The sequence below is a fragment of the Macadamia integrifolia genome, chromosome 11 (assembly GCF_013358625.1).
Source record: "Macadamia integrifolia cultivar HAES 741 chromosome 11, SCU_Mint_v3, whole genome shotgun sequence".
Taxonomy (NCBI): Eukaryota; Viridiplantae; Streptophyta; class Magnoliopsida; order Proteales; family Proteaceae; genus Macadamia; species Macadamia integrifolia.
The window spans coordinates 19,438,573-19,460,409 of record NC_056567.1 but is presented as its reverse complement, the minus strand read 5'-3'; the positions used below and the strand labels follow the sequence as shown (position 1 = coordinate 19,460,409).

At 40.6% G+C, this 21,837-nt stretch overlaps 1 protein-coding gene across 1 annotated transcript; it reads right to left on the bottom strand.

Annotated features, from left to right (window-relative positions):
• Positions 1-14,778: 14,778 nt before the first annotated feature.
• On the bottom strand, positions 14,779-18,394 carry LOC122093407 (protein DETOXIFICATION 41-like). The gene is made up of 8 exons (XM_042663744.1): positions 17,993-18,394; positions 16,750-17,294; positions 16,563-16,649; positions 16,302-16,358; positions 15,954-16,192; positions 15,390-15,508; positions 15,163-15,249; positions 14,779-15,038 (listed from the first exon to the last, which is right to left on the bottom strand). The coding sequence occupies exons 1-8, from the start codon at positions 18,299-18,301 to the stop codon at positions 14,964-14,966; spliced, it is 1,518 nt and encodes a 505-aa protein (XP_042519678.1). The 5' UTR covers positions 18,302-18,394; the 3' UTR covers positions 14,779-14,963.
• Between the last annotated feature and the right edge of the window lie 3,443 nt (positions 18,395-21,837).

The following is a 21,837-nucleotide window of genomic DNA, read 5'->3' as shown; positions in this document are numbered from 1 at the left end:
CGTCCAGTGTATGGGCATAAACTTCACCCATATAAACAACCTTCGTTTTTCTCCACACTAATAATAATAAATAAAATGACATAGAGCTATAATTGACTTTATTGGTTTTTTTTTTCCCCCAAACAATGGATAATTTTATAAAATGAACAATTTGTAACTCTTGCAGTAGAGAAAAATTTTCTCTCTCAACGATATGGTGAGATTTTGAGAGTGATCAAAACATAGAAATGTGGACCAAAGTGAAGGAAGAATTCATTTAGCTAGTTCTTATTGTCTGTCGGATTAGTATCATTAAATCTAGGCCATTGAGATAAAGCACATATAGTTTTACAAGATACATTGTGATTATACTAACATGTATATAGTATATCTACATATAAATCTACTATATATCATTGCAAAAATACAATAGATTATATAAATTCAAAATACAATATGGTATATATATTGGAGAAAATAGGAAAAGTTTCTCGCTATTGTTGCTTCTTGTTGGAAGTAGGAAAGTGCAATACTGAATGAAAATAGTCGTAGTCGTCAATGATCGAAAAGAGATATGAGGGTCAAGGAGTAAAGGAAGACAAAGGGAGGGGAGAGACCGGGGAGAAGAATAGAAATAGAGAGGGTCGATGAGACTTACAAGGAAGGAAGATGGGAAGGAGAGAAAATAAAAAGAACTTCACAGAATGATCGTTGGCGTGGGGCACCAATATAATATTAATAAATTCAAGAGCTATGATTCCATAAATATCTCCCAAGCCACAAGCCATAAGTTGAAAATTGTAGAAAACAAAGATGGATAATATACTTGCATCGATACCAACACTCTAAGTTGATTCTAATGTTGTTTAATCTTTTTCTTTGATTCTTTCTTTTCTTATCAAGGAAGGAAAAGTAAATAAACATGCACCAATTATAACATAAAATACTATTAATTCTCATCCAAAATTGGAAGCTTGTGAAATTCATGTTGGAAGATTTAAAGTTTTATAAAATTAAAATTATTAACAACAATGTCAATGATAATGATGGTCATAAAATGTTATCCATATTATAAATATGAGCAAGTTAACATACATAAGGATCATATATCGCAGTCAAGTATTTCTTTCATGATTTGATACAAACAATGGTAATTATGCACAAGACTGGCAAGGAGAGCATCAAAATTGCTTCACAAAGTAACAATAGAACTTTTAATTAAGAAATTTCTTAAGGTGTCAATATAGTTCGCAACTTTATTCTCTTTACAATTTTTCTCTAATAGGTCATTTTCAAATTATTTTTGAAGCCTTTTTATATCTTTAACCTAAATAATTTTTAAAATTAAAATAAAAGGCAATTAAAATAAGACATCATGCTTAAAATACAATTCTAGAGTATAATTTAGACTTTTTCTTTAATTAAATAAATTAATTATGCGATTTGCCAATAATTGGTCCAAATTCGTTGGGTAAAAGCATATCAACCATCAAGCTTTAATATCAATGTTTTCAGTCTACATGATTATATTGTTTTTAGCTCCTTACTTGATTGGTTAAGCTAGATTCTCAAGCATCAAATGAGAAAATTTTGAATCAACTTTTGAGTTGAACCATCTAAATTCAACTTACGCTTTTTATTTTCAAGCATAGAAAGGGATGTAGCAAGATTGAACACCATATTTGCCACATGGCAGTTTTGTCTTCTTCAAGTTTCTAAAGTAAAAAAGAAGAAGTTTAACAAAAAAATAAAATGAAAGAAAAAGAAGGAGCATTTCTCTTCTAACCAAGACAATTAAGGGTCTTTCAAACTTAATAGGAATAATCTTAGGATTAACTAATCAGCCTATCTGAATACATGGCATGATGGGGATGATGGGATCCCTTTATAGAAGATATTGGAAACCTTGTAAAGTTAAGGGGGGGATCAAATATGATTTTACCACAAATAGTGTTTTGTGAAGGACAAAGATCCGTGTAATCGATCCCTTGTAGGGGATGTTCATGTGATGCTTTTATGACTACTGCTTTCACTTCTTCTCCTACCTCATCTTATTTTACTTATGTAACATCTTTATATATAATTTTATATTTATATCGCATCTATGTAGCCAACCTCATTTAGTTGAGATAAGGTTATGGTTATTTTTGTTGTATTGAGTCTTCTCGTCATTGATCTGTTACACGGGTTAGGTGTGATTGCATGTAATCGGAGATTATCCTTTGGCTTGAACCATAAAACTAATAAAACCAAATAGGTTTGAGGGGTTCCTCATAAGCAACAAAAAAGTTTCTCTCCACCCATGGTGGCCTAGAAAGAATTTCATCATCCACCCCATTTGACCCTCTTATTGGACTGGAGATGGATGTTTCAAAATATATATAATAAGGGTGAGAGTTATTGATGAACCTAGGGGTGTCAATTCCTAAACCGAACCGGTAAAACCGGCCGGACTGAACCGATAACAACCCGGACCGAACCGAACCGAAGCCTTATTGGTTCGGTTCGGTTTCAAGTATTGTAACCCCAAAACCAAACCGAACCGCACCGAAAACCGGATGAACCCGAAACCAAACCGAAACCGGCTCAAAACCCGGACCGAAACCGAAACCAAACCGGTAAGAAACCGAAACACTCCAAAATTCATTAAAAAAATCAAAATTTGAATAGTTTTGTATACATTTGTATGGAAAATCGAATCCAAACTAGACAAAAAACCAAAACCAACCCGGTTACAAATCGATTTAAGAAACCGAAGTTCAACAATTCATCATTTGGTTGTTTCCTAATGGCTCCATACCGGTTTAAAAAACCGATCCAAACCGAAATGAACCTAATAAATCCAAACCGGTACCAACCCGAACCCAAACCGCACCGAAGCCGACACCGGACCGAAACCGATAAATCCTTAATGGGTCGGTTTCGGTCACTTCCAAACTCACATCGAAACCGGTGGAATCGGACTGAAACCGCACCAACCCGGACCGTTGACACCCCTAGTAGAACCGGTGGGCCAGACTGCCCACCTGTCTGACCCACTAGTGTGGCCCCAAAGGTGATCCTTATGTCCGATTGGACCCAAATCGGACGTGTGACCTTCTTTTGACGCTCTAAACATGATTTTGTCATCGTTTCTCATTAATTTTGATCCTAAAATGGTGAAGTACTAACCCCGCTCAATTATGTTAGGTTCACCAAATCCGACCTGATTCGCATCAGATCTCACCCGTACCGAACGGGAATCCTTGTATGCTACAAGTAAGTGGGGAGAGGACGTTTGGCCTTGTTTGAAGGCATTGTTTGGCATTCATTTAATTATATCTAGTCTAGTCATACCATCATGAATATGCTATGTAGATTAGTCATTCCTCACATTGTTATGCATATGTGCTATGTTTACTTTCTAAATGCCAATTGAATGAGATGTTTATATGTTGAATATGGACATCATGGTGCATGATGCATTGATAGACTAGATGCCGTAGTCGTCTTAGAAACGAGTGCATTGGTGGCCCGTGGAATGGGACACAGAGGCACTATGCAATCGTACTATTGTCATATAGGAGCATGCGGTATTAGGATTTTCACCATCCCGTGCTATGGCCCTTCCCAACAGGGGTTAAGGTGTTGGGTTATCATTTAGGGGGAAGCAGTGGTCGCGGGTGTTGGGTCACTGTAGCGGTTAGACATAACGCCTGACGGGTCATGTAGGACAGTCAGCAACCTCGGTGGTACATTCAAGAGGGCCAATCGTACTGCTTTTAAATTGCTGGAGTCAGCACCTTTATTTTCAGTCATTTACATTTCTTTTGAGAGCCGGTGGATGGCATTGTCTTTAATTTTTTGAGTACTCATGGTGGGCCTTCTCCGACAGCCCTATGGGCATATCGCGGGAGGGAGTTCCCGGCTCGTACCCAGAGTATACGCGCACTGTGGTTGTAGTAGCACTAAAACCAAGGACTTAGTAATGTTGCTTAGGTGGATGTGATTTAAAATGTATAGCATGGCATGTAGTGCATATGATGTGTTTTGATGTGTGGACTGCTGTGTGGTCCATCTTACCACTTACTGAGCTGGTGAGCTCATCCCACGTGTACACCCCTTTTTAGATGATTTTCCAGGTCATACATCTGAGGAGCACGGGGTGGGTCCCATAGTCGAGTTTCCTGAAGAGGACTGGTGGACCCCTGAGGAGTTAGAGCACGGCACTGACTGCTTGTGCGAGAGTTGTGCTGCGGGACAGCAGTTTTGAGGCCGAGCTGAGCTCCACCTTTGAGGCCGTGCTGAGCTCCACTTCTGAGGCCGAGTTGAGCTCTACTATGTGATGCCGAGCTAAGCTCAACCTTTGATGCCGAGCTGAGCTCTAGCCTTGTTGCCGAGCCGAGCTGTGTACTTTGATTATTTTGATGATTTCCTTTACATACTTGATATAGGAATTGTACTTTTATTGTGTAATTATCATGCCTTTGGGCCCACATGTATATAATTATTGTATCACAATTCGGATATCAAGTATTATGGGATCATTTTCAGGTAAAACTTAGTCTTCCGCTGATCTGATGAGTTTGTATTAGGTGTGAGTATGCTGTGGTGGAATACAGTATCTGATGATCCTGGAAAGTTTGGGTTAACCGGTGTTAACTCGGTCACTGGCCCGGTTCTGTGAGAACGGGGTGTGACAATAAATGATTGCTGTTGTTGAAGCATTTGTTGCTGAAAAGCCTGTTGTGACTGCTGAATTATGGTAGCAACATCTCCCGAAGTAATAACCGGTGGAGGGTCCGGGAGTGTAGTCATAGGTGAGTCCCCATGTGCCCCACCCTGACCAAGGGTCTCTGGAGGTGGTGGAGGTGAGGATGGCCCCACAGAGCGGGACCTCCTGGGATTCGGTGGTTGATCGACCGGACGAGGACCTTGCGAGGTACCTCGGGTATTGCTACCGGATCTAGTACGTACCATCGTATCCCTGTACCTGGAATAATATCATGCACCACATTGGTTAAACATCGTAGAATTGATTTCGGCACACAAGTATATGCCATCACATAGGGTATTGTAGTGTATGATAGTCTGCAACTAACCACAACTTAATTCCAAGATACAAGACCGGTGCTCCGACAAGTATATCAATGGTCCCATTTGACCATAACACGCAATTATAAGAATAATGACTAAAAATCAATATAATTATATCAACGATATTAATAAAAAAAAAATCCATTTTCCTAAGTTTCCTCAACCGGTGGACTGCACCGGGGGGTAGGTTGGCCCACCGGTCGGCCCGCCGGTCCTGTCCTCAACCGGTGGGTGACACCAGCGGGTAGGGTGGCCCGCCGGTCGGCCCTCCGGTCCTACCCGATTGAAAATCGTGAACAGGGCATTAATCCCTGTTCATTTCTTATCTCCTTCCCTTCCTCTCTCTCTCTCTCTCTCTCTCTCTCTCTCTCTCTCTCTCTCAGGCGATTTTGGAGACCATTTCGACGCTTCCACTCGCGACTCCACTCATCAACTCGGTGCTTTTGAGAAGATTCAAATCTCCCACTTCCAAGTAAGTTCTCCTTCTCTTTTTCTCAGAATTTTCACTTGGGGGATAAAATTCATGTGTAGACTTTAATCTAGGTTCTTTTTCCATATTCCTTTCCATAGAGTAGTGTTTCCATGTGATTGTGATGTTTCTCTTGTGGTTATTTCTAGTTTGTTAGGATTTATCTCTCCATTTTGAGAAAAACCCCAACCGTGCCCTAGTTTTCTCAAATTTGGGGATTTCTTCAATTCTCACTCTTTTTCTCCAATTAATGATTCATTTGTGATGCATTATGCTTGATTTGTGCTTAACATGCTATAGAATTCATGGAATGTCCCTTATACTTGGAATCCCCATGTCTTCCCATGAAAACCCCTCTTTTGTGTTGGGTTTCCTTGATTTTTCTTTACATAGTTGGTATTTGTGGACCTCCATAGTCTATTAGAGTATGTTTTTGCATGTTCATGATCTCGCTACCATGGCATTTCCATCTTAGATCTATAGTTTCAAGCTTTACTCCATTGTGAATGAATTTGCGCATTGAAATTTTGAATCCTCTCATGTTACACATGCCCCTTTCTATCATATTGCTGTTTTTTTTTTCCCATGACTCTGTTTTGTCACTTACCGTTCATCTCGTCCATAGATTCCCTATCATTCCTAGCTTGTCGCATTTTCTATTTTACGAGGATTGGGTTTTGGGGCTCCCCTTTACTGCTCCTCTTACTGTTGTCATTCTCTTTTCCTTACTCACCCTGCTTTCCTCTTTTCTTGCCAGGATGTCATCTCGCAAAGGCAAGGAGCCCTTATATTCTGGCACTCGACGTAAGACTACCGCTTCTAAGCGGAAGAGTGCGGGAACTAGCTCTCCAGCCCCCCACACAGGGAGACTCGAACCTGCCCGGTTTAACCCTTCGGACTATGATGAGGAGCTCTTCCACAGTGCAGAGGCAGCAGCCAACTGGCCGGATTTCCTAAAGAGGTCGGTGATGATGGAGAAGACCGTGGTAGTCGATGACTTCCACAAGGCTCGGCTTCAGGAGAGGTTCACAACACTGGTCTGGGAGTCTATCCTCCACGTAGACCGTCCGTGCTATGAGCAACTAGTTCGTAGGTTCTACTGCAACTTGGAGGTTTCCTACCAGTACGGGGAGTAAACTATAGTCAGCTTGGTGAAGGGGGTGGACATCCAGCTGACCGTGGATACCTTGGCCAGCATCTTGGGTATCTCAGCAGCCGGGCACCGTTACTACAACCCTCCCAGGGGCAAGCCCCTGGGCCCGTTCATGAGTTTGGAGACGCCGGACTACGTCTACGAGACCATCTGTGGCAGCAGTGCCCGTCCGGAGTCCGAGACATCCTTCTACCCCAAGGTTCGCGTGTTTACCCATTTGGTCCAGTTTAACTTGCTCCCCAGAGGAGGTCATCGGAACCAGGTGGGCTTCATGGCGGCCTTCATAGCTTTCTGCATTTACACGGCCGTAGAGGGAGGTGTCGAGCACTTGTGCCTGCTATACATCATCTTCAAGACGATGGAGCACCATACTTCCCACCTGAGGATGGAGGATTCTCCTATGGCAGGATCCTCACTAGGATCTTCGAGTTCTTTGGGGTGGACCTGAGTGGCGAGGAGGGGAAAACTCCGGCGGACAAGTTCGACAGAGGTAACCTCTTGAGGATGGGTCTCCACACCCTTATGGGTACACCTCCGAGAGCAGGAGCTCAGAGAGGTAGGGATAAGAGGGCTGCCCCTATAGAGGATGTTCACATGGAGGAGGAGTCTAGTGAGGAGGATGAGGACTATGTTCCTCAGGATGAGGAGGATGACCTGGTGGGTGATGACATCCCTGAGGAGGTGCCTCAGGAGTCGAGAGGTCCCGATCCTAGCTTCTCCAGAGCTGCAGCCTCACAGCATAAAGCCCCACCACCTGAGAGTGGTGCATACGATTTTGAGGGCATGATGTCCACCATGCGGGCCTTGAAAGATGGCCAAGATCAGCTGCTAAGAAGGCTGGACGAGAGTGCTTCCAGGGAAGAACGCATCCTGGAGCAGCAGGCTACTTTGGAGAACTCCTTTCTCCAACTGGACCAGGACCTGAGCACCACGGCCAACGGCATCTCAGCAAATTTTGGCCGACTACGGAGGGAGGTACGGCTGGTGAACACGAGGTTTGACTACTACGACCATCGCCTCGACGTCAACTCTAGACCTCCAGTGAACGTAGTAATCATAGATGACGACGATGATGATCAATGAGGGCTTAGCTCGCCTACACCAGCTTCTTATCTATTTCATGTTATTAGATCTTGTTATATATTTCATTTCTTTTCTCATTCCTTGTACTTGCACTGTAACTGGAATTATTTGTGGGATAATGTGTTCTGATAGTGGTTTGTGATGAGTTTATATGTTGAATTCTTGTATAGTTTAGTTGTGGTGTCTACTGTTACCTTTTTTATCATTGTTATATTATATATCTGTTGTTTATCAGGTGTTTGTGTGTAAATTTTTGAAAATCCCATTTTACGTCGTTATGCTGCCGAAATTTCGTCAAACTAGTACTCTATAGGTTATAACACCAATTTATTTACCTTTTATCTACTCTCACGCATGCCATGAATGCAATACCTAGATGCAACCATTTTTAATACTTTCTTTCTTTGACTTTTAACTCCTTAAAGCTTTTACATTAACCCAATCCCATTTCCCTATTATAGATTCTACGAGATTCTAATGGTATGCTGTGAGTGGAGCAGAGCATCACGCTCTGATACCACCGTTGTCACACCCCTTTCACACCGAACCGGGCCAATGATCGGGTTAACACCAGTTAACCCAAACCTACCAGGATCATCTAATACTGTATTCCACCACAGCATACTCACAACTAACAAAATATTATCAGATCAGCGGAAGACTTGGTTTACTTGTGAATATTCCCATAATACTTGATACCCGAATTGTGATACAATTGTTATATACATGTGGGCCCGAAGGCATGATATTTACACAATAAAAGTACAATTCACATATCAAGTACATAAAAGAAACCATCAAAAATCAGAGTATATAGCTCAGCTCGGTATCAAAGGCTAGAGCTCAGCTCGGCATCAAGGTTTGAGCCCAGCTCGACATCACATGGTAGAGCTCAGCTCGACCTCACAAGTGGAGCTCAGCTCGGCCTCAGAACTGTGGTCCCGCAGCACAACCCTCGCACGGGCAATTAGTGTCATGCTCTAACTCCTCAGGGGCCTACCAGTTCTCTTCAGGGAACTCAACCGTGGGACCCGACTCGTGCTCTTCAGATGGATGAGCTACAAAATCATCTAAAAAGAGGTGCACATGTGGGATGAGCTCACTAGCTCAGTAAGTGGAAAGATGGACCACACAGCAGTCCACACAACAACACACAATCATATGCACTACATGCTATGCAATACATTTTAAATCACATCCACCTAAACAACATTACTAAGTCTTTGGTTTAGTGCTACTACAGCCACAGTGCGCGTATACTCCGGGTACGAGCCGTGAACTCCATCCCGCGATACGCCCATAGGACTGTCGAAGAAGGCCCACCGTGAGTACTCGAAAAAGTAAAAACATGCCGACCACCGGCTCTCAACAGAAAAGTAAATGACTGAAATTAAAGGTGCTGACTCCAGCAATTTAAAAGCAGTATGATTGACCCTCTTGAATATACCACCGGGGTTACCAACTGTCCTAATGACCAGCCGGGCGTAATGTCTAACCGCCACAGTGACCCGACAACCACGACCACTGCTTCCCCCCAAATGGTAACCCAACAGCTTAACCCCTGTTGGGAAGGGTCGTAGCACGGGAAGGTGAAAATCCTAAACCGCATGCTCCTATATGACAATAGTATGATTGCATAGTACCACCGCGTCCCATACCACGGGCCACCAATGCACTCGTTTTCAAGCCGACTACGACATCTAGTCTATTAATGCATCATGCACAATGATGTCAACATTCATCACAGAAGCATATTATCACTTGTCATTTAGAAAGTAAACATAACACCCATGCATAACAATGTGAGGATGACTAATCTACATAGCATTTTCATGATGGCATAGTTAAACTAGATACAATCAAATAAATGCCAAAAAATTCCTTGAAACAAGGCCAAACATCCTCTCCCCACTTACCTGTAGTGTACAAGGATTCCCGCTCGGTACGGGTGAGATCCGGTGCGAGAAGCAGGGATTTGGTGAACCTAACATGAGTGAGCGGGGTTAGTATTTCACCATCTTAGGATCAAAATTAACGAGATCTGATGACAAAATCATGTTTAGAACGTTAAAAGAAGGTCGCACGTCCGATTTGGGTCCAATTGGACGAAAGAATCACCTTTGGAGCCTCTCAGGTGGGTCAGACAGCCCACCTGTCTAGCCCACTGGTTGGCCCACCAGTCTGGATCGGCGGGTAGGTTGGCCCGTAGGTTGGTCCACCGGTCTGGCCCGTCGGTTGTGCTCGAGGGCCCTGGCCTCTCAGGTGGGTGCCCACAGGCGGGCCAGATGGCCCACCGGTCTTGGCGGGAAACCTGCTGTTTCTTCCCAACTTCCTCCATTCTTTGGGGATTCAAATGGGGCTTTTCCAAATCCATTCTTCACACCTTCAAGGTCTTATAGGATGGTTCTAACCAAATCTAGGTTAGATTTAAGGAATGGGAAACCATCTTACCTTCTTTGCTCAAGAACACCTTCAAACCCCAAAAATCACTTCAAATCCACAATGCTTCTCCAACCTTGTAAATACTTCTTCAAATCCTTCAAGATCAACTCATAAATCATCTATTAAACCTTAGATTCATCATTTGAAAGTGGATTTACAAGATCTCAAAAAACCCTACCCAAATCAAGGGTTTTACTTGGGTATGGTGAAGGTTTAAGGAACCCAAACTTTGCTTACCTCTAAATTTAGATCTAGTGTTGAAGATCACTCTTTCGGCACCGAAATGGGGAGATCAAGCCTCGGCGCCGCTGAAACCCATCTCTTCTTCCTCTTCCTTCTCTTCTCTTCTTCTTTCCTTTCTTTCTCTCTCCTCTTTACTCTTCTCACCAACGTACAAGTGTCATAAATGAGAAAAGAAAAGAAAAGTATAAATGCTATATATACTTCTTTAGAATACTAAGTAATTCACATGGGTGGGTCACTCATGTGGGTGGATGCGCCCACCTGTCCACCCACCTAAGGGCTAAAACTTGGGATTTTAACAGAGTTCATGCATCGGCGCGAATCTCACTCTTGGCATACGATGTAATATACGTATGCACCTTAATATATAGCTACATACCTACTTTATCCTTACATGGCCTTATGATAGGTGCATGTACACAGCTTGGGTATTCCCGTCTCTTCTGGCACTGGCTCAGACTTGTCGGGCCAGCCGGTGTTTAAGGTCACCCTTGCCATCATAGTTCATAAGGAACCCGCTCTAATTCTCTCCGGTTCGGGTCCTGCATGGTTAAACCGGGTCAACCGTGTAATCTGACCGGGTTTAAGAAGTAGGGTATTACAACTGCTCTATTGCCTGACTTGACTGACTAGACTGCTTTTTAAGGGAAGGGCCGTTGGGAAAGAAGGAAGTCTTATCTCTAAAGGCAGAAAGGCTAATCTTTTCTAGTCTAGTTGAGTTGAGTCTATTTTGATAAAAGTGACTTACAGCTCTTTAAGGGGATCGCCGGAGGGAAGGCCTAGCTATATACGCATACACCTGACCACAAAGATGCCTACGAGAGAACGAACCGAAGGGAAAGCTAGTCTTTTTTCTAGTCTAGCCAATATAGTCTTTTCTGGTTAGAGGGACTAACCTACTCTCCGCCTCTGCAAGCACACGCTCGCAGGCGGGTAGCTTCACACCTTCAGCCTACCGATTATCCCCTTTTGGTCAGTTTGCCTACGCTTGGTGAGGTTGCCTTAGCTCGCTCCGTCTTCCTGAGACGGATGCTCGCTGCGGCTGTAAGAGTGCTTTCACCTATACAAAAATAGATTTTAAAGGGTGCAAGCCCTTTGGAGAGGCACTCTCCCTTGTCATATGTGGGGGTTCGTGGGGTGCTTTTGAATTGCCCACTGAGTCGGGTCTGGCCGGGGCCAGGGTTGGGTTTGGGTTCGAGTACGGATGGTTCAAAGAACCTACTTTTTACATGTTGAAAGTTTCACACCCTTACATGTTTTTGTTCCAAGGGACACCATTGATACATATACCTGTATGAACACCCAACTACCAATGTACATACTTGTTTGTACATTCACCTGTACGTGTCAGTATATGGATACATTGTCCCTTGTATACATAGAGTCACACATGTATTCGTATGTGTACCTGTATAGGTATACCCATTCATATACAGAGGCCTACATTCCATATATACAGAACATTGTATTCTGGGTACTGTATGAAAGGACGTACTGAGTGGGAGTGTTTTGTTCACTATTCTACTGCAAGTGCTTCTGTTCTCTGTTTCATTTTTGTTAACGATTTTCTTTGATTTTCTGAGTATTACCTTCGGACATACCTATTGGAATCGATTATTGGAAGTGCATCTTAGTCAATTTGGGAGTTGTTTCATCTTTGAGGTGAGAATGTATAATCAACCCAATTGCATACAAATATACAAGGCATTCAAATACCTTAAGGAGAGTATTTACATATATGACTCAACTCTACTTAAGTGGGATAATTTCTGCTACTATTTCAAAGAATCATTTTAACAAGTAAGTCACCTTTTACTTGTAATTACATTTCAATTAATATAATTTTTTTTGTTGAAGTCTTATACCTATTGCCCGGTTTCTGTTTCTTACACTCCGAATGTGAAGGTATTGATTTGGAAGAAAGGTATATTTGGGGATGGGGACTTATTAGATGGGTATTTTAGGTACTTCACATTTAGTAAGGGCATTTTAGTATTTAAAAACTATATATAGTAGCTAACATCAACACATAAAGTATATTCCTTAACAGTGACTGACGGTAGGAGGTCTGAGTCTAATTTGGTATTACAAAGGGGGTGCTCTTATAACAGTGACATTCTCTAGGGGGTGGCGTTGTAAATTTCCCTTAAAATAAATACTTGAATATTAGTTGCTAGCCCTAGGTTAGGTAGTTACATGTATGATGAACTTTATTAATAATAATCAAATAGGAATGGCATTAAGGTTGGTTAATCATCTTTACCCTCCAATCCAATGTCGAAGATGAGTGGAAGAGAGAGTATGAATCGAACAAAGATCAAGAAATTGATGCGGGTTTCGTCAACAATGTTGTTTTCTTAGATTATCAAACTCTCAAATACTCTGACCTTCTCTGAAAAGTGGAAGTCATGGGTTTTTTAAGGTGAAAACAGATGATGAGCACCACCACTCTTCACAAGAAAAGATTTATTAGCTTATGTGAAGATGGTGATAACAAGATTATCATCTCCACCTTTTAATCTTCCATTTCAATTCCAATAAGGAAAATTTACAGCGCCACACCCAGAGAATGCCACTATTAGAGAGATATCCCTTGCATAATACAAAATTACGCTTGCACCCCCTATCGTCAGTCTCTGTTACAAAATATACCTTAAATGTTGATATCAGGTGGTATATTTTTTCTAAATACCAAAATACCCTTTTAAAAAGTGAAGTACCTAATATGCCCTCTCTTACCCCCTAATCGAAAAAGACCTCCTTAATCCCCAAATTGATATTGTGCTCCTGCATCCCCACATCATTTTTTATCCATGAACAGCATCGGCGATTTTTCTCCTTGAAGAGCAGTGACAGCAGCTATAAACTAGGGACAAGTAGCGACGAGAGAAGGAGGTCTACGCTGCTTCTTCCCCAAATCGAGATAGGTCTGTGCTTCTTCTCTAGCTTCCCTTTTAACCCATCAATTTCCCCAGGTTAGATAACACCAGAGAGAAACCATACATCGATTTGGGGATTACAAGGCTTGGGGTTGGAAATTCTCAGACAAGAGATTAATTTGCCGGTACTGAAGAACAAAGAGATTGATTTGCCTACACATTTAGAGATAGAACAGAGAGAGAGAGAGAGAGAGAGAGAGAGAGAGATACCCGGTTACATACTTTCCTGACCACTCTTGCAGTCTTCTCTGAGGTCCTAAGTCCTATTCCTAATGCTCTTTCTTCTCTAGTTTAGAGTTTAGATGTTTTGGCTCTTTTTTCCTTTCGGATAAGGGAGGGTGGTGGTGGTGGTTTCTGCCTTCACGACTGTGTGTGCCACTGTTTCCCATTCCCCAAGTCCCCAATGACAATTGGGGCTGCAATGTGAGTTATGGGATTACGAGTATTCTAATGGCGTTAGCCATCTCTATTTTTTCTCTCTGTGTTTGGAATGGCATAAATCATAGTCCATTGCTCCTTCCCCCCCCCCCCCTCCTCTTGTATCAGTGTCATTTTTTTTAATCTTCACATATCTTTTAAACACTAAACTGCCCTATGATGGAAAACTCAATTTTGCGGAGTATGGTATTTTAGCCTTCTTCTTCTTCTTCATTGCGCCATGCGAGGGGTGTCATATGTTTTAGTCGTAAGGGTAAAATCATCATTTTGAAATCTCATTTAACAGAAACTAACGGTAAGGATGCGAGTGTAATTTGATATTATGCAAGGGGTGTCTCTAATAGTCACATTCTCTAGGGGCTGGCACTGTAAATTTCCCTTCCATCTATTATCTCATTGACAACTTCAACGAGATTATTGAGAGGAAAGATAAAATAGGTGGGAAATCCTTCATTCGCAATCATACCACAGCCTCATCACTCAGACATATTATGTCCACCTTTGCATTGGAAGAGCACCCTTAGGGGATCTTGGTTCACTTGGACAACTAAACAACCCCCCCCCCCCAAATACCAATTTTTAACATCTCGACTGATGCCTCTGTTCCCCTGTTTGGATCTCCCTTTAGAACCATCCATTCCTTCAATCACTTCCCTCAATTGAATCTGATGACACTGCCATTCTTCTTGATCCACCCCATCTAAACCCTCGATTAGAAAACTCTTCCATTTTCAAGCGTCTTGACTCAAACATACTGGTTTTTTCTGCTTTTTGGAATCCAAATTGACCCACCTGTGCCATGCCAACCTAACCGTCAAGATCAATGGAATCACCACCTTCCTCAAACATAGTGAATGTTTTCTTTTTTTTTTTTTTTTTTGGGGGGGGGGGGTGGGGGGAGGGGGTGGGAGGGTTGGGGGAGAGGAAGATGAGGTGGGTTGTGTTGGGTTTTATACTTTTGGATGACCAAGAAACATTTTATTAATTTATCACTCATTACATATAAACCAGTGCAAGCCCTGTCTCCGCTTCTATGACCATTAGGGCTTTCAACACAGTGGTTACAATATCTAGATGTGTAAAAGAGAGGAAAAATTAACTCTTGAATCACAAAATTTTTATCCTCCATGAGCCATGAGGCTCATGCTATGCTGTTGACCAAATCAAGAGCATGTTCATCATCAGATTTCTTCAAGCGCTCAGCCGCTTTATCAACCTAGAGAGAGAAAGAGAGAGTGAGAGAGAGAAAATCACCAATTGTTATAAGTCTAACCAAAATAAAAAAAGTGTCATCTTAAGAAATGAAAGATGGAATCAGCAAATCTTGGCGCTTGCTTTACCTCCTTATTCCAGTTTGTTCTGACTGTTAAGAAAATTAGGGTTACTGTCTGTAGAAAAACCCCAAGTATCATTCCCCACCAGATCCCCTAAAAAGACCAAATAATATAAACAAAAATTAAAAATAAAAATAAGTTAGGTCATCAGAGAATATTAATACTTAACAACTTTTCAAATCCAACTTAAGGGTTGAAGACCTAGAGAGAGAGAGAGAGAGAGATGTCCTTACAGCTACTTCTAAACTTGTTTTGAAGCCAAGAAGACATCCAACAGGAAGACCAATAATGTAGTAAGTGCCTAAATTGACATAAGCTACTAAAGCTTGCCATCCACTCCCAATCGCCACTCCTGATCATGAAATCCCAAAATTATTAGTTATGAATGATAAGATATTCCAAAGTTTCAGATAACTTGCAAAGTAATGATGTTCAATTCATGTTCATTTTGGGCATTTTTCTTCTTCTTTTGGGCTAAAATTTGACCAATGAGGTGGGTTTTTGGTACTCTATAACACAACCCATTTGTCCCAAAATGCCAAATGGTGACATTTTTTTACTTTTTCTTTCTTTTACAGAATTTGAGCCTTAATCTGGGTCAGCACCTCTAGGAAACACAACTAAAGTTAACAATGGGCTGGCCCAACTTGCTTTGGACCTAGCCAATAGCCTAGTCCAAGCCCACAACTTGTCCTTGAGTCCTTGTCTATACAGTATTTAATAACTAAGTCTCCCCTAAGCCAGCCATTATCTGAAAATTCTTAACACAATGTGAAGTGTAAATGTAGAAGGTTAACCTGAGAGTATAGGTTGAATGCCATTAAGGAATATTGAGATAGCAAGTAATGGAGTTAATTCCGAAACTGCGGCAACAACGGCAGCGTCAGTGGTAAAAGCTTTGCTTAATAAGTTACTGCATATCAAAACCAATGCAGTGAAAATCGAACTGATGATGATGCTCGTAGTGTTAACGACAAGCACTGAGAACTTCGCAACCTTCGGATGAGCGCCGCCGAGCTCATTACCCACTCGAACACTACAAGGCCCACAGAGTTTGTCAATATTACATCACAATTGATAATCAAATTAATTGCTAAAACATGAGATTAAGTTATAGAGTATATATAATGAAGACAGTTAATCACCTGGCTGCTGCACTGAGGCCCAACATAAACATCATGTCCCATGTCCAGTAATTCAAGCTGAAATTCAAGAGAAGAAGCAAAGGTGAGTTGGAGTTTAGCTCAATCTGATGGGCTATGGGCCAAATTTTTTGCTAGGTTATCTTCTAGGTTTTACAAAAACTTTGGGTCTTTAAATTGAAGACCTGGTCATTTAGGGAGCATGTCAAGGAGATCCTATTATAGAGAGAGAGAGAGAGAGAGAGAGAGAGAGAGAAGAAATACCAAATAGAGATGGAATCAAGTGCAACTGTTGGATTGGGGAGAAGACCTGATATAAGCGCGAGACCCTGGTTGTACCATATCTCCAAGCTACATTTCCAGATTAAAGTTAATCAAATAATTTAACAATTAAATGAAATTTTAATCAACTCAACATGGATTAAGAAATAGAGAGAGCTCAACAAATTACCATAGCATAACAGCTGATGAAAGTGTTAGCTTCAAATAAGACCAAAGCCCCTTAAAAGCCTGTTTAGAAAACCCTGTCCAAGTTTCCTTACAAGATGGGCTTATGAGTATATAAAGCCCAGTCATAATGACCAAGAGCCACCAAGAGAAACTCAAAGCAAGAGCTGCCCCTATAAGCCCATAGTTCATAACATACACAACCACCCATGTGAGTAATATATGGAAGAGGAAGACCCCAACAGCAATATAAGCCAAGGGGTTTACTATGTTTTGAGCTTGCAGGAACCTCTGCATAGGGCAGTTCAGTGCAAATGCATAGAGTTGAGGAAGCAATCCTCGCGCGAAAATTTGGCCTTGCGCCGCTATGCTATCTGATTGCCCGATTCCCCGAAGGATATCGCCGGAGTACCAATAGACGAAAGAGAGGAGGAAAGCTGCTCCTAGGTGCAGGATTATGGCTTTCTGGCAAATGATACCAAGGGATGAATACTTCTTTGCTCCATAAGCCTGCCCACACACAGTTTGCACTGCACTAGCCATTCCCAACTATAGAGAAGAGAAGAAAAAAAAAAAAAGGAATGATATTAGAAAATAAAAATTAAAACATTAAAAAGTGTATTTTATCACGCATGCAACATTAAAATACTTTAAGAATTATTCCATGATGAATATAAAATAAAATCAAAATTTTAAAACTCGAATTCGGGTATGGGATTGGTCCCTATTGATTCCAATTTGAATCATTTTGAAATCGATCAAACTCATGTCAGACTCAGTTAGCATAGAATCGTGGTTAACCCGTTCCCTGTCAATTTTTAAGATCCTATCATATAAATATTTTATAATTTAGAGATCAATATGTTGAAAGATATAAAAAAGGAAATCAATTTTTTAGGAGAAATTTTTTTGTATCTACATCCAATGAATGACCTTAAAAAGAAATCATTTTAAGGAACGTGAGTGGTCATTTCAGAGTAGGGGAAGAGAGAGACAGAGAGGGGACGGTTAGCTGAGTCCACACTCCCATATAGGAATCAATCATTTCAGAAACACATAGAGGTCATTTCAACGGAAGGGACGAGAGAAATAGATGGTATATTTATGAATTTAAAGAAAACTCGGGACCTTTTGGTGAGCATTTACTGTTTCACCAACTGCACTGAGTAGGTACCATTCAATACTGATCTGAGACTTTTGTGTACTGCTTAAAGGGAAGTATAGAAGAAGAAGAGAGTGAGACATACCATGATCCCATAAGCAAGACCTTGTATTCCCACATTGGTTACAGAAGCACCAGCCAACTCCAAAGCTCCAAGATGACCAGCAGCCATCTGAGTAACCAAACTGAGCATGAAATTGAAAATAGAAACAACTATAGATGCCCAGGAAAGAACCCATAAGAGTCTAGACTCCCAAGCAACCAGACGAGGCCACCATCTGTAAGGCACAGACTCTTGTGTCAATAGCTCTTCTACTGCATCAGATGACAAATTAGCCAACCCAGGCCGGCCATGTCCGACCAACAATGGTTCATAGTAGCCATTGGCTCCCATAGTTATGGATGCTTTTCCAATCTCCAATTCCAAACTCTCCCCAACTCAAAATCAAATAGTAAATCACTCTTTTAAGTTCTATAGCTAAGAACTGAGAAGTGGGACTTAAATATGAAATCAACTTCTTGTATTTATTACTTTCATTTTTAAGGCTATCTGCCATTCTTGATCCACCCGGGAGTTACCAACCAGTTCTTATGCTTTTGGAAAAAAAGAAATGGCAAGTAAGATCAAACAAGCTGCTCAACTAAACTTTGATTTTTGAACGTGATCTTGAAGGTTTCAATGCTTTAATTTTTTTTTTTTTTTTTTAATGGAATGTGAGACCAAAAGTATTGAATTATTTTAATATATATATTTGCTGTACCTAAGGGTCTTAGGGATTAAATTAATATGATTCCTTTGTCCTTCCATCTGAGCTAACTTTTTGTGGCATGTGATGGGTAAAATGGTCATTTTGAGAATTCAAAGATAAAAAAGATTACTTTCTCACGCGACCTTGACTTTATCACCGCAGCCTACCAAGCTATTTATTTTCTTATTTATTTTTGTTTTTTCTTTCCTGGGTTTGAGGGGGAGTGGGGTAGGGTTTGGAAAAGATATTTATTCAAGCATTGTGTGTGGAACCCATGGGAGGGAATTTGCTGCTAAATATCAAATGCTTTGAGATACCATTGATAGGAATCTTAAGAAAATTTGTTTTTATGAATCGGTTTATAAGGTGAAGGAAGTTAGTCTTACGACTATATCAATCCACATAATTTCTCTTTGGTAATTGATGTGGGATTAGAACCCCATATGATTGATATGGAATCGTAACAAAACATTGATAGTGATAGTTTCAATTTGCCTTCACTCGTGGGCATGGTTCTAAGTATTGACATTGGATTGGTTGTATCTGGTGTTCTGTATAGGTTTGGAAAATCTCCGATCTCAATACTTTGATATTGTGTCATTTTGAATGGTATGGATTAAGGGTAAAAAAAAAAAACCATTTACTTAGGAAAATCAATGGTATTTTTATTTGATATGGGCAATTCAATACCAATCCATTCTTTATACTATATCGTGTTTGGGGACGACAAATACTCGTTTCGATATCATACACTAAAACCATGATCATGGATCGTTAAATAAGGCTTATGGAGTAGTGAAAAGACATGACATAATAAGGGTGGGTGAAAAGATTTGTAAGTGACCGAAAGTTTCTTAGACTTATCTCCCAATGTGAGATAATAAAGAGTTTAAATTTCATCTCTCTCTCTCTCTCTCTCTCTCTCTCTCTCTCTCTCTCTCTCTCTCTCTCTCTCTCTCTCTCTCCCTATGCCATTCCAATAGAGTTATGTCTGATTAATAAAAGTGTCGAACTCAAGTTCAATCTGTTTATTATCCGTCATTCCCGATACATAGGGTAAGCCTGATGATTACCCAATCAGTCCGATCGTTTACAAATTGGACTCAATCTGTTTGTTTATATACTGATATTTTTATCAATTATTGAATGTAATTAAATGTAAAATCTTTCTTCAATTATTATAAACATATTAAATTTTATAAAATCCAAAACAAATTCTACATAAAAATATCAAGACAAAAAAATAGAAAATAAAAGGTGTGTTACACTGTTTAAAACTAGATTAGTAGAAGCCCGATTAAAAACTGAAATCCTACCAAGCCAACCAGATTATATAAACCAACAATCAAGGTGCAAGCGAAAACCAAGGTGAGGTGCAACTAGGCCCAACCAAGCCCAACCGGCTGGCAACCCTAGTTGAAGGAAATTGGTTCTCCTAAAAAACATTCGGAAGAGTAAGATTTTTCGCTAAAACTGGTGGAGTATTCAACCATAAAAACATTGCTCATTGGGCAAAAACATCCTCTGCAATAAGTGCAATGATGCAGTGAACATCGGATGGCCGAGAGGACCTCAAGACATTTGCTCAAATGCTCTCAGCCATTCAATACTCACTGCATCACTGCAAATAATAATCACTATGTTCACTAGTTCTTGTGATCCACACTGAATTTTTTGATATTTTTTTCGTAAGAATAAAGGAAAGGTGGGGGTGGGGGTGGGGGTGGGGGTGGGGGGGAGAATCCATTTAACCTGAATTTTTTTGTGTGTGTGAATTTTGGATAAAACATTATGGGTCCACCTAACGACCAACCGTCGAGACATTCATTATTAACTTGAGGATGTCTTCTATCTTCTTGCTCAATAGGAAACCTCTGGTTTGATCTTTCAATTCTTGGAATCAATTGCCTATTCGGTTGGCAGTATCTGGGTACGCATTTCAAATGTTTCTCAGCCATCAGATATGCGAGATCTCATTACATTATTCCGTCATGAATACGGAAGAGTAAATGCTTTTTTGTACCATCTCATATTGCTCTCTCTGTATCTTGCTCATTTTTCTGAATGGCCTAATTGATATCTTTGTTTTTTGGAACTGTTGGGACCATTGGTAGTCGGTTGCTTTCTTTTCCTTGTCTTCAATTAAGTTTTTCTTTGGGCCCCCTTCTTCTTTGACTAAAGCAACCCCCATTTGGGTGGACCACATATAAAGTTGGTAGAGCTAGAATTCTAATTCTAATTCTGATTTCGTTTTGAATCGTTCCTAATGAAATCCACATGTTGCTTCCATCTTTTGGAAAATCTCTGCATGTCATCCTCCATTAATTTTTTCTTCAAATCAAAAGCTTTGGTGGTTATCATAGGAGGCATTTTCTGTAACGTCTCAACTTCATTAATCTTGGTACAATATTGTCTTTTTTGGCTCATGAACCTCAAAGCTTACACGTTGTGCCATATTAAGGAAACTAGAGGGTTATCAATTACCCAGCAATCTCCCCCTAGACGATGTGGAAGTAAAGTTTATACATCCTCACCGATCTCCCAAACCCCTTGGTATTTATCGTATTCTTGGGTGGGACACCTCACTGATCTCCCGGACGGGTCTAGTACACTTGTCGTATTCTTGAATGTTACATTTTCCATTCAAAAGAAAAATGTGGAGGCATTGATGTGGTTAAAGGGTAAAACTCAATATATTGTGGCAAAGGAAATCAAAGGTGTTTTAGACTCCACTGGCCAACTGCTTCACAAGTCTAACTCCGATTGCTTTTCCATTCTACCTCAATTCCATCGAAAACACGGCAAAGCATATCAAAGATGATACTTCCTCCCCCTCCCTTTCCTACTTGTTCCTACTTGATTCGCAAGAACTAAATCAAAGCTCCTAACCTCTTTGGTTGTGCTTGGTAACATTTCTATTATGGAATTGTGGAATTGTGTTCTTTTGACCAAAGAAGAACACACACACACACATATATATATATATATATATATATATTTTTTTTTTTTTTTTGAAACAGTGTTCTTTGGCTCTAGAGTTAGCATTTGCCAAACATGTTCCAAAACTTTATAACAGAAAAAGGACAACAATGGCATTTGGTAAAACCTTTCCAAAACTATTTATTAACATTGTTACCAACAATTACGGAAATGTCATTACCATCATAATTAACCCAAATAA

Coding starts and splice junctions, on each gene's coding strand:
- LOC122093407 (XM_042663744.1), bottom strand. CDS start 18,301: ATGGGAGCCAATGGCTACTATGAACCATTGTTGGTCGGACATGGCCGG. Junction 17,295..17,992: donor GTCTTGCTTATGGGATCATG/GTATGTCTCACT, acceptor TCTTCTCTATAG/TTGGGAATGGCTAGTGCAGT. Junction 15,039..15,162: donor GAACAAACTGGAATAAGGAG/GTAAAGCAAGCG, acceptor TTCTCTCTCTAG/GTTGATAAAGCGGCTGAGCG.